General features: G+C 38.2%; 1 protein-coding gene across 1 annotated transcript in view; it reads right to left on the bottom strand.

Annotated features, from left to right (window-relative positions):
- nfat5b (nuclear factor of activated T cells 5b) overlaps positions 1-12,917 on the bottom strand; it is a 34,126-nt gene extending 21,209 nt beyond the window's left edge. The window contains 1 exon segment of the mRNA XM_029456604.1: positions 12,645-12,917. Within this exon segment, the coding sequence (XP_029312464.1) occupies positions 12,645-12,717 (73 nt within the window). The 5' untranslated portion in view covers positions 12,718-12,917.
- Between the last annotated feature and the right edge of the window lie 306 nt (positions 12,918-13,223).

Below are 13,223 nucleotides of genomic sequence, written 5' to 3'. Positions count from 1 at the left end.
TGCTGCATCAATTAAGGGTAGACTAAATATCAGAAGTATCTTTCTGTGTAACACAATACAACAGCAACACAAAGTGCAGCCACAAAAAGGAAAACAAAGTTCAATCAACACCTCAATAAAAACAGAACATTATAACCTTCACTAAAAGGTAGCATTCATAAATTTACAAGCTGTACAAACTTGTCACGGAAATATGCCAACGTAAAAGTGGAGTGACAACATGATGAACATGAAAGGATGCGTAGGTGAAGGAACGTGCTATGCAGTGAAAACATCCGGTAAGTGTTACTTCTGTTATCAGAAACGACTTCTTTAATGACAGGCGGCAGATTGTAAGGCAACGTGAAATAGAAACCAGAATTTGACAGCAGAGATAAACAGATTGACATCTAGGCCAATTGCAGATATTGTGATGAGAAGTGAATGAATGAATGACATGCCTACAATGCTTTTTGATTTAGTCAAAACCCTCACATTTCCTCCCAACTCTCATAAATTAATACTATATTAACTTACACATACCTTAAACATTTGTAAATATTGTGCCACATGAATTCTTGAAAGTTCATACAATTAATGAATGTTATCATGTCATTCCTCTGATGTTGCGTTATTTGGACAAACTCTTATCATAAAGTGTTACAGCAGTAAAAGTGATCAATATGTGTATTTTAATTATATTATATTATATTATATTATATATTATATATATATATATTATATTATTCGAGGTGAGCATGGAAGGCTTAATACAATTTTATTGTTGGTAAATACAGATAACAAGGGCTGGTGGGGTCGTATTTTAGTAATAAATAAAGCTCTACATACAGTATTTTTCCTACCGCCTAAGTGTTTGATCTACATTCTTTATTCCCCATAAACTAATAACTTATACCAACTGTATTTGACTCATATAATATCAGCTGACAGCTACACGTGAAACAGGTCACATACTTTTCATTTTGACTCCAGAGCCCGTCAATCATAAATGCTTACATCAGACAAGTTGACTCAGATATGTTGTAATCATAGTCCTACAGTGGTTCCTCTACAGCCTACTGCACAATAGCAGCCATTATAACTGGAGGTGTCGTCATTGCACTTAGTATGGAGCCTGAAACCATCATTTCAGCAGAGAGGATGTGTGAAATCACAGTTACTGTGCATTGTGTGATGCTCCTGTACTTGTTTAATACTAGTAGCTACAGTAACATCACAGCCACACATTTTTGATTGTATATTATGATATTATCTTAAAAACTATTTTGTTTTTCAGACTTGAATGACTGACCATAGGCCAATATTAACAACCTCGTGCTGATCTTACTGTCCAATCATTTAAGGCTGCTTAGGCCGGTGATAATCTTACAAGAGAACTAAAAAAAAAGGTGAATCCACTGGATCACTGTGAACAAAAGAAAGGAAAAGTATACAGATCAAACAAGGCTCACAATATGAATTCATATTCCCTGTGAAAAGGTCGAGCTGCAAATTTACATTGGACCTGGTCCAAGCTACACGTCAGACTACAATTCAGGGTAAAGAAACACCAAAGCGAAGAATGGCTGTGACAAATGAGGAGTTCAGCTGCCTTTAAAGTGATGTGCTCATACTGCAGCAGCTATAGTGAAGAATGTGTGGCTGCAGCTTTTAATTAGCCAAGGTCAATCCTCAAATGAAAAGACAAATGTAAATATTATTTTATTCTGGCTATTCATTTCGGCAATCACTATAATCTTTGAGTTCTCACAGCTTTTTGAAAAAGTCCCTCATTATATTCTTTGTACACAGTCATTTGAAAAAGTGAAGGTCGGCCAGGCTTCAATCAGGCCAAGTTATTTGTGTCACACTAGTTTGTGACATGTCGCTCTTTCAGTCCAGTTAATCCTGAAGTGACCAGGAACGACCTCCAGGCATCAGTTTACAACAAACACCCACCACTATCCTGTCTTTACAAAACAGTCCAAGGCTCCTGTGAGGGCCAAACACCACTACAGGTCAGGTTTGAAAACAAAGTAGGTGTTTAGTCGTATTTATCATCCTCACAGCAGTGCAGTCAAATTACTGTGTTGTTTCAGACTCAGAAATCCTTTATTAGTCCCACAACGGGGAAATTTGGAAGTGAATACAACTGGGAGAAATATAATCAGATTCTGGATGCAAAACATCTGCCTTTGGCTCTGTGTTTACCGGTGGAAAAATGAAACCAACACTGGGCTTAACATGAAAGCGTGACTTCAAAAAAGCAGAGGAATTCAAACTATTTACAGAAGACAACACACACACGCACGCTCACACACACATGCACACTCCCGAAAGAAATGCCATGCTTATACAGAGAGGCTGGAACGTACTAAATGTCTACAAAACACTTCCAATGAAACCAGGTCAAACTGGTGACCGGAGGTTCCTCAAATGACTGCCTATTTACACACACACACACGCACACACACACACACACACACACACACACGCACACCACACACACTAAGAACTTACACTATAGTTCTACAAAACGTTTTGTGTGCCAACACAGGCGTTTCTGTCCGGCTGAGGCAACAGGAAGAGCATTTAGCAACAGCGCATACACACACACACTCATCGACAGTGAGACATCAACAAGCTGCCATGCTAACCACATTTAGTCTGAACCTGGAAAGAAATCAAAAGCAAAACTTAATTTATAAATTACTCACAGTCCGCAAAATAGTTTCATTTTTTTTGTTATTTAGTTTTCATTTCCATTTCATGCTAAACATTTAGCCGAACCCACAAGGGATTACAAGACACCATTATCCAAACAGCCAGTTTGGCTCTGTCTGAAAGGAATAAAAACATCTACCAGCACCTCTAAAACTCACTAATTAAAGTGTTGCATCTTGTTTGTTGCAGGCAACCAGCTGAGACTCCAGGAAGTTACTGCTCCCAGCCAAGAAATGTTATGGCCCCATGTGAAATGGCAAAATGTCGTCTTTGTGTGGATTGAACAAGCGATACATGACAGGTTAATTAATGAGCTCGAGAGGTGCTGGTATACTGATTGTGTTACCTTTGGACAGAGCAAGGCTAGTTTTTCCCCATTTTCCAGTCTTTGTGTTGAGCAAAGTGGTAGATTTATTTTTTACTGTACAGACATGAGAGTGTCATCCACCCCCCCCCCCCCCATCCCCCGCTAGAAAGCAAATGAGAATTTAGCTTTCACTGAAATGTATAACTATTCCTTTAAAAACATAGCCAGGTAACATGGAACATAACATGGTGAAGCTGAAGGAAAACAGGTTGATGGCTGGGTCAAAGGCACAAAACATTTTGTCACAGGTATCTGGAACAGTATTTTACTTTATGATCAAAACAACTAATTTTTACACTTTGCAAAGTCATCCCGCGGACCCTCTGGTGGGCCGGTTTTGGCCCCCGGGCCGCATGTTTGACACCCCTGGCTTAAAGCATACATAAACAGGGAACTGGCAAAGTGACTGTTAACGCAATAACTCATATTTGAGCAGATGATCTGGATAAAAACTCAAAAGCTCCAGTCCATAGCTGGCATTGGGTCAACATTAGTGTAGACTGGAAAGGTCTGAGGCACTCAGAAATTCACATTAGAACAGTAAAGTGTACGAATGTAGGACTAGAAACGCCAGCATTTTGTAAACTGAGAAGCAATCACAGCAGCAGGATCTGCAGGTTTACTTAGTCCTGGCAAAACCTTAACTTGCTCTGACAGTATTTATGTCCTCATTTCCAAAGTTTCATTTCCAGATTTCTGACAATGTGTCCCTGAAGCTCACCTTCCAGAGCTAGACTGAGCCTACTGTACACTGTTCAGACATTAATTACTTAAGACGATTTGGCATTAAGTCTAAATAAGGATCTGGAATGTCTACTGATTAGTCAGGAAACTCAACAGTGGACTGGTCAAGAATCAGCAAATGCCACTACCACAAGACTGAATGAAGTTGTTCTGGCCTCTGTTAGACTGTTTAGTGAACAAGAAGGAAGAACTCATGTTGGTGTCACCACCACGGGTCGATTTGGGCGAGATTGCTGTTACAGTCTATTGTCTGATCAAGTTCAAATGTAACCACAAAGCTCCTGTTGGAAGGAATTTTAAATGCAGCTAGCCTATAAGCTAGCTATATATGAGCAGTTTTATTTTGTCTATTTAAGCAGGTTGTGACTTGCTGAGAAATTAACATCATCTCGGCTTATGACGTCTTATTTAACCCTTAAAAAAAAAACATTTAGCCAAACTCTGATGCATGAAGGAGTGGCAAGATGGAGACTAAATATTACTGACACAATATAATGCCATTAGCACTAAAAGAATGATTTACACAATGAGAATTGGATTAATAATAATAATTAAAATGAACAATAATTATTATTTTCTGAAGCAGTAACAAGTTACTGTGCCTGACCTCAAAAAGGGCAAGGAATTAAAATTAACATTGGCAGCCAAAATGAAAGAAATGGCCCCATGGGACATCAATTATCTATAGAAATGTATGTACAGCTATCAAAGAGAGACCCAGTTCACCTTGACATGTCTTGACTTGTCCTGAAGAAAGATATTCCACTGTGTGTGGGGGCTGGAAGCAAACATGACCTTACACTATGCTAGGACAACTTCACACAAAGGTTAAAAGGACCTTAATGTAGGCAGCTATTTTTAGGTAAAGATTTGCCTCTTAATGGTTTCAAGCATTATATCCTTATTATACTGTTATTATACCTGTAACATTTTTTTTATGTAACATACTCAGTTATCTAGTTTCAAAACTAAATGAGAGTGAAATATGTATTTAATACTGTGATTGGAACAATAGGTCAGTATTAATAAACATGTTAAGAAATGGTTTAGACACCCAAATCAATTAGATTGTTCTTTTTATTCAGTTTCCAGGGTGCAGTTGTCCTCTAGTTTTATGGAGGAGTTCTTCTAACCTTTCCACAACAATGAGTGTCAATCAACCGATTACCAACAGGAGCACAAGTGGCTACTTAGAAGCAAGAGGCATCCTCAAACCTTCCTCACACTTTGTACTTTTCAGGTTAAGTATTAATCAAAAGAGTAGCTTCAATAAAGACAGCGGGAAAGAATACCAACAATGACAGGATGCAGGGGGAAATTGGTCTGTTTGTTCCAGCCCTGCCAGTCTGCCAGGAAGCAGCAGATGACTCAGAAAATATAATGAAAACACAGGATATTGAGATATTACAAATGTTAGGATGCCCGATGGATTGTTTGACTACTCCATGTCAAAACTATTCAGCATTATTGAAGGTCATGAAGTACCTCCTTGTAAGAGCCTCTATAAGGAGACCTTGTGATGGCAGAGGTCAAATACAAACGCAAACACGACATGGGACCTTCAATGTATGGATCTTTACGGATCCAAAATGTTGGCCAAACTGAAAACTTTGCCAAAGAACAACGTGTATAAAAGTATAAAAAATTGTTTTGAGCCAATCAGCAGCTGTGGTTGAAAAGAGTGGAAATTAATTCAATTAAACCTGCAACTATCAGTCGGATAATCCATTAGTTGATTGACAGAACATTAATCGGTTACCAGTTTTGTTAATTGATTAATGGTTCAAGTAATTTTTCATGCAAAAATGCCAAACATTTGATGGATCCAGATTCTCAAATATGAAAATGTTCTGCTTTTCTTTGTCTTGCATTATTGTAAATTGTATAGGTTTTGGACAGTTTTTCAAACCAAACACTTTGTCACTTGAATGGGAACATATGGTATGTCCCTTTGGGCCACTTTCTAAAACGACTGATGCTCTTGTTCTTCTTGGGAGTGCGGTCTCTACATTTGATAATGTCACCTAGTATTCTAGAAAAGTGTCATTGGCAGATTACTCGATAATGAAAACAATCTGTTGTTGCATTCATGTTGCAGTTCATACTTTTTGCTTCAAAGACACACAGAACAGTCTTATGTGAAAAGCCTAAAACACCCGTGAAATCTAACATCCACCCCTTGTGTTTCACTCCAGAACAAGATGATTCTGAACGGAGACCTAAGACCTGTAGCAATAGATCAAAGCCCTACCCAATGTGATTATATGTGCCGCCTTAACCATATCGGCAATTATGAAACCTAATTCAAGTTCAAGAGTGTTGTATTAAATGTGTCAGTGCCAACTGTATTTGCAACAGTGGAATAACTTCAGGATGCCTTTAAAAAATGACAACAAAGTAGAAGCTAAACACCGTTGACGGCATAATTTAGATTACTAACAAGACAACAGGACAGCTGCTGCAGAAGGAAGAGGGTGATGAGAAAAGGGATAGTGAGAGGATAAGTGGTCTTAAAGGTCAACTAGTTTCGAGGTTTCGAGCTTATTTCAGTAAATTACAATCAAACAATACACAACCATAACATCCAGCCTTCAAAAAGATTTGAAGCAACAGCTATCTGGCACAGTCTCAACTAAAACTGAATATGATAAGCTTCACATAGAGAGGGCTTATTGTCAGGCTGGTATATTGGATTACATGAAACTGGTGTTCTGGTTTATTGTTTGTCAGTATTAATTTAAAGCACCATACTGTTAGAAACATATATTGTTATTTATGAACTATGTTGTAAATAGAACCCATCTTATCATTAAAACATGTTCTGACACCAAATCACTATCATTTTCTTTGGTTTACAGATTATTTACGTCACTGCTTCCTAAAGGCAGGCAGACAGATGTGGCCTCATACATGTTCTTAGGGTTTAGTACATAAACTTGTTTGCTTTCCTATGAAGAATTATAATGACAGTTCAATAGGTCACACTAGGTGCCACCTTTCCCTCATTCTGAGCCAAGAAAAACCCTGGCAGGAACACGGTGTGTACCGTCCATTTATGAGCTCCTGACACCATAACTTCTGCCAATGGAAAGACTAGAAATAATTAATGTCTTAGTTCAGAATCATCTTGTTCTGGAGTGAAACACAAGGGGTGGATGTTAGATTTCACAGGTGTTTTAGGCTTTTCACATAAGACTGTAAAAGATCCTCCACACTGTGAGTGGAAGCAAAATCATCAGACAGTCATGGCCTCCTGCACTCCTCCTTTCAACTAGGAAGACACGGTGTCAACACCAAACCAGCTAAATAAGAAAAATTCATATTTTCAGCTCTATTTTGGCCTGTGAAGACAACTTCATCTACAGATTTATAAACAGAAATCCTATGCTGAATTATATATTGATCCTAAAAGGGCGACATAAAAGCAGAAACCGTACCGTTTGGCAGATATACGGCATCTTGTTCCACTTTGTAGTTTATCTAGATCAGGGGTGCCCAAAAGGTCGATCGATCGCGAGTGTAGTGCGGGTAGATCGCGCACCGCTTTAACATATATATATATATATATATATATATATATATAAGGAGACAAGCTCTAGCAGCACTTCTCATGAAAGGAATGTGGTGGAGCAGAACAACTGGGCAACATACTTTTTATAGGTTTTATGGGTTTGCTGATAACTTTGTTGAGGATCATAAAATCTATCAAAGTACATATTGTGTCACATTTCATGTTCAAAATATATGGTCCAAAGAAGTTAAGCCACTTCTGGTAAAGCATAAAACATCCATAAATGTTTATTCACATTGCAGTACTAATGGAATCAAAATAGTAAATCAAGGATATCAAGTGACAGCAATATTGGCATTAAAATAAAATACTAAGATTCAAAGTGTTTTTTAAGGATATTTTATAAATAAATTGTCGAGTCCTATACTGATTATCTGCTAATACTTTTGGGATATTAGACAACATTTTGGGTAATATTTTAAGACATTTTCTGTTGTATTCAGATATTTTACTATTATTCACACATATTACTCAATTGCTGACATAAGCTTTTGTGTGGAAAGAAAGTGTTATATAGTACAACAACAAATGTGAAGCTGAGGAACTAATATGTTTGAAATTAAATTAACAATCGTAGCAAAGAAAACAACTTAAAATGCAACTAATTGTTTAACCTTGAGAGACACTTCAGTATCCGATTCAGGTGCTACAGCTTCAACAGGTTAAACCACTTATGTATTGATTTGCCGCGGTCAAAACAAAGTCACAAGTGTGCAGTAAATACCAGAGGAGGTGATATTTTGACCTGAGCCTGAGTAGTCTTTTTACTGAAGTGTGGTTAGTGCTAATGATTAATCAAAGAGATTTAAAAGAAGCAAAGGAGGTTGTGACTCAATAATAAGAGCAAATAAAAAAAAATATTCCTCTTTTATTTTAACATTACTTACTGCTGCAGGATTCAACTAAGAAGACTTAAATAAGAGCTATGCTATATTTTGATAATTTTCTTATGCATTGATTTACTGTTGCATGAATGTGTGACATTTAAATATATATTGAAAGGAGATGTGGTAATAAGGAAGACCAGATATGCCAAAAAGGCTAGACGCCTGTTTGTCAAGTAGAAAGGACCGGCTGAGTTTTTCTAGTTATATTACTGCTTTAGTGTGTGGGCTACATATCCACAATTAAATCTAGCTCTTATTCAGATTAGTCAAGAATCCAGCTGTATGTAGCTTTGTTAAAATGGCGATATCATGTACTGGAAACTCCATCTCAATACTTGATGATGAAAAATACTACCACTAGGAACCAACACTGAAGGTAAAGCTCCTGAGTGCTTGAAAAGGTTAACAGAAAAGGTTCTTGGGCCATAATACACTGTTTCTCGGCCTGGGCTTAACACTTGAGCACCAATTTGAACAATACAAAGTACCAAGTGCCAACACTACACTGTAGGCATTGTAGACAGAGAGTCCTGATGACGAACTTGACAAAATCCAAGTGCAGCATACGGAGATGACCGAGGAGCCAGAGGGCCAGTACCAAACACCCAAGGTAAATGACATTACATTACAGTTCATTTAGCTGACGCTTTTGTCCAAAGCGACTTACAATAAGTGCAAACAATCATGAGGATACAACTCCGAACAGAAAGAATCTTGCAAGTACATTAGCTTCAAATAGGTACAATCCTTTAAGCTTCAAATAAGCCAAACAAAAGTGCAACATACAGAAACAATAGAATACAAATTCAACTATTAGCTACAAATAATCCAAACCAATAAATATTAGGGACCCTCCAAGAATTGAGGCAGGATGCTATTACCAGTATCTACATTCACTGTAGATTCTCAAACAGATAGTGTTGTATAGTGGCTGCGCGTGCATTATGCAAATTAACGTCAATGTCAAGCATGATCATGTGGTTGCTCGTTCTTGTGTCACTTGGCAAATAGCCAAGCAAAGCTATACACTGACTGCCTGAAGTATGCAGAACAGGTCGCGGTTGATGTTAAAAAGGTGAAGACACCTTAAAGAATGTTCTGACTACAAAAGACTGAACCTCATGTTGCTTTCAATGAGCTCAAGGCTACTCATGAGTTAAATATGCCAATATTCAAAGCAGAAAGAGAAAAATATCTTTATATTTTCTGTTCTAATTACAGATTTGAGTCCAGAGTCCATATGTTGGTGTGTTTAAGGCAGAACAGACAATAACCTAATGCAACAGCACATTTATGAACTCCACATACACTTTTCCTTATTTATTTTTTATGTTTTCTCTCTACGGTATTTTTTCTTTCACCATCAGATATCAACAAGCTTTCAAGGCAATCAAGTATTTTTAAGCGCATGGCGCTAAGTTTGCTTTAAGCAGCAGAGTCAATATTAATAGAGTGCTATTTAAGCCCAGGTTTACACACAGGGCAGCCAGAGGGTTAATGATTGACCGGGCTTTGAAAAAAACTAAACTTATGTCGAGATCTGTGGTCTTACAATTGTTAACAGGGATTGATAGAATTTACGGGAAAGCAATAACATTTTTACCTTTGATGTGAAACTGGTGGGAAGACATTTTAGGACCTGCTGTCCTTTCACCACTACAAAAGGTAGAATGACCAGCATTCCTACCCTCAGTGCCATTGTTACAGTTTTTCCTTGGTATTCCCTAAACTATACGAATGCTAAAAATATTTATTCCTCGTCATGTTTTAGTTTTCCAGTGTAACTTTTTGAAAACTGACAAGACAACCCAATAAAGTACGATAAAAAGCTGCTACAATTGACTCTATATTATGTTGATAAAAGAGAAAACACAAAAGAAATGTATCCAGGTGTGGGGTATGATGTCAGTACTGATAATTTGAAGAACCAGATGATTGAGTGGGTGTTTGCTTTTTTTTTCCCAATTAAAAATCCTACAGACAAACTGGCAGAATTGGCCGTGTCGGCATTATGCAAAACTAACTTCACCTCTTACACACAGCAGAGTTGACTGTGCGGACACAAATACACAATAATGTGATTAGTAAGCAAACAAGGTAAAGAACGAATAACTAATGGTATAGATCAAAATGCATTTCAGCTCATTTATGTGGTGCACAAGAAATGATTAAAGCCTATAGTATAACAGGCTGAAACTGAATGCATCAATACATAATAAAGTAAGTTAAATAAAAAATGTTTTATTATACTTAAATAGCTTTAATAGGGCCACTATTTTTCTTGACTAGTGTAAGAACCACAAACCAGGAACACTTACTTAGTTACTTACAAAGAGTTAAATGAGAGAATCAATTAAAAAATGCCATCTTAGTAGAACCAGAGATTAGCATGAGAACTATTTAGCCTTGCTTAGCACGAAGAAACAGTTACTGAATGTGTAGAAGGAAAACAGCAAAAAGCACCAGGGGCTATGTTTTCTTTAATGCAGTGCATTGTTTAGACAATGTTATGTTGTGATGTGGCAAAGCATTTAGTTATTTCCTAAATTACAAAACAGCTGGGTACAGTGGTTACACAACACACCTCAGAAGTCCTGACATCATTGTAAAGAAGAGCCTGGCCGACGTTACATCGATACATACGCCGGTATGTGCACATCGATCAGCTGATAAATAACAAAACATTGCAGTATGTAAATACTAAAGATATGTCTGCAGTAATGTGCAACAACTGTGTAGTTACGTTAATTTCTCAACTGTAATATATCTTGCTCAGTACATAGAGTAGCTTGGTCACAAACAGTAAATGTAATAAAGTAAATATATATAATAGATCAGTTTGTATTTGTAGTAAACAAAAAGGATAACAGCTGATACCTTCAAAACTCCAGCTGCTAGCTGTGCACACTGTCATTATGGATGTAGCCTACTGCCTACCAAGATAGTCCCTGTTAGCTAAAAAGATATCTGGATCTAACTAAAAAGACACGTAAAAAAGTTTTGAAGACATAATTGTTTCTGCTTTTCACATTGGTATGATGCAAATGAGCATATCTCCAGAGTGTCTGACTGGAAATTATTCAATGGGTAAACTCTTTTACATCATTGAAGCAAAAAAAAAGTGCCACCTTTCATGTGGATGTCTAAATCAGTGTAAATGGTAAATGCAATTGATTGAAACAATAAATTCCTCAGTGCGGGCTACATTGACCGAGAAAGCTGTTTTCTCCTGCTGCTAAATCAGTTGTACTTCCTGCATCCAGCGCCGTCATTTGACGTGCCAGTGATGTAGTCGGATGCAAGGAAGAACTACAGGCTACTTCAGTTCTAATTCCTCTGGGTAGCCAGCGGGCAGGCTCTAGATGCTGCTCAAAAACAGAACATCCTTTTTCTCTTCACTTGTATTGCAAACTAGCCAAGTTTCCAACAGTGAAAAAGGCATCCCAAAATAAGAGTGGAGAGGATGCATTTTACTGAGTTTTGGCTGATACAGATACAGATATTCAGTCGTATTTATTTGAGGCAGAGTACACGAAGAAGTGCAGCGGAGAGAAGCCGAGGCTGCAAATACATTAGCTGTGCAAGAGGATACAGCCAACAGGGACCCCCTGGGTGTCAGAAGCTTGCACGCAATGCATCCTGGTACATGTAGGCACGGTAAGCACGACTCCACGAGCAGGAGAACTCAGCTTTCTCGGCCAATATAGCCCGCACTGAGGAATTTATTGCTTCAATGGAATACATTTACCATGAACACTGATTGGACATCCACATAAAAGGTGGCACATTTTCCCTTTAACCCTTTCTGTGAATAAGCACGCTACATTACACATAATTATACACCTGGTCCAGGCTCCCATAGTGATGATGACACAATATATTGTATATGTATGGGCCCACTAGGGGCAGTGTAGTGCACATGTCTTGCCTCAGGGGGGCGGGGGAGGGAAAGGGATTACTGGTGGCGTATTCACACTACCCACAGAAAATAGACTGATCTGCTTTTCAGCTTGCAGGGGGAAAGTAAACTGGTCTGACCGGTGTGCAGGCAGCTGCTGAGGGCTCTAGTCTGAATAAATAAATAAAAATACACCTTCACCTTGCCCCAAGAAACAAAACCAACAGTACAAGCTGAAGGACACCATGGGCATCTTTGTAGGCCTACAAAGATTAAAAACTTAACTATTATCCCCAAGCATGTGGCAGGAGTCAGTTTAGATGAATGACACTGAGGGGGCTGAACACCACCACATGAACAGTTACCACCAGGTAGGTGGATAAGTTACACACTTATTTAACAAACTACAACTAGAGTAGACACTTAAACAAGAGCGTCAAAATAGGAGAGAATATTAAAAAGTAGTTTTTTTACCTTTTGAGTACAAGGATCTGGGAGAATTCAGGTCGAGGTCCCCGCTGAAAAGGGAGATAAAGTCAGAGGGCATCGCAATCCCTCAGACTGAGGAAACCGGACACCCGCAAGTCAGACACCGTCACTCAGCAATATTATTTTCTCTCTGACTGCCAGAAAACCTTAAATCTTGTGTTCAGACAACTGTAGTGATTAAGTTGATCCTGACGTTATAGCTGGTGAACCTTCTCCGCTGTCACTTTGCTCGTGAGTCCCCCTTCGGTCCGCCTACGACGCGTGTTGTTGTCAGCAGACCCGAGAGGCTCACACCAGGAGCCACGCCCACACCGATGACGCAATACGTAACTACCACGTCGGAATCATTTATGGGAAATCAGTTAACGTGATTCCCTAAAGACTCATGAACTGTTTCTTTTCTTTTTAACTCATTACTTATTGCATCAGTATATATTTTTTCTTTAAATATATATTTATATTATCATCATTTCAGTATTTTTACATGCTCTTCCATATATGTTCCCCTTTTACCTGCTTTAAATTCAAGAGTTTAAGTTTTATTGGCAATTTGCTTCTATCTCC

The sequence above is a fragment of the Cottoperca gobio genome, chromosome 3 (assembly GCF_900634415.1).
Source record: "Cottoperca gobio chromosome 3, fCotGob3.1, whole genome shotgun sequence".
In the NCBI taxonomy this organism is placed as follows: Eukaryota; Metazoa; Chordata; class Actinopteri; order Perciformes; family Bovichtidae; genus Cottoperca; species Cottoperca gobio.
Note: the sequence above shows the minus strand (reverse complement) of the source record. Positions and strands in the feature narration are given on the sequence as shown.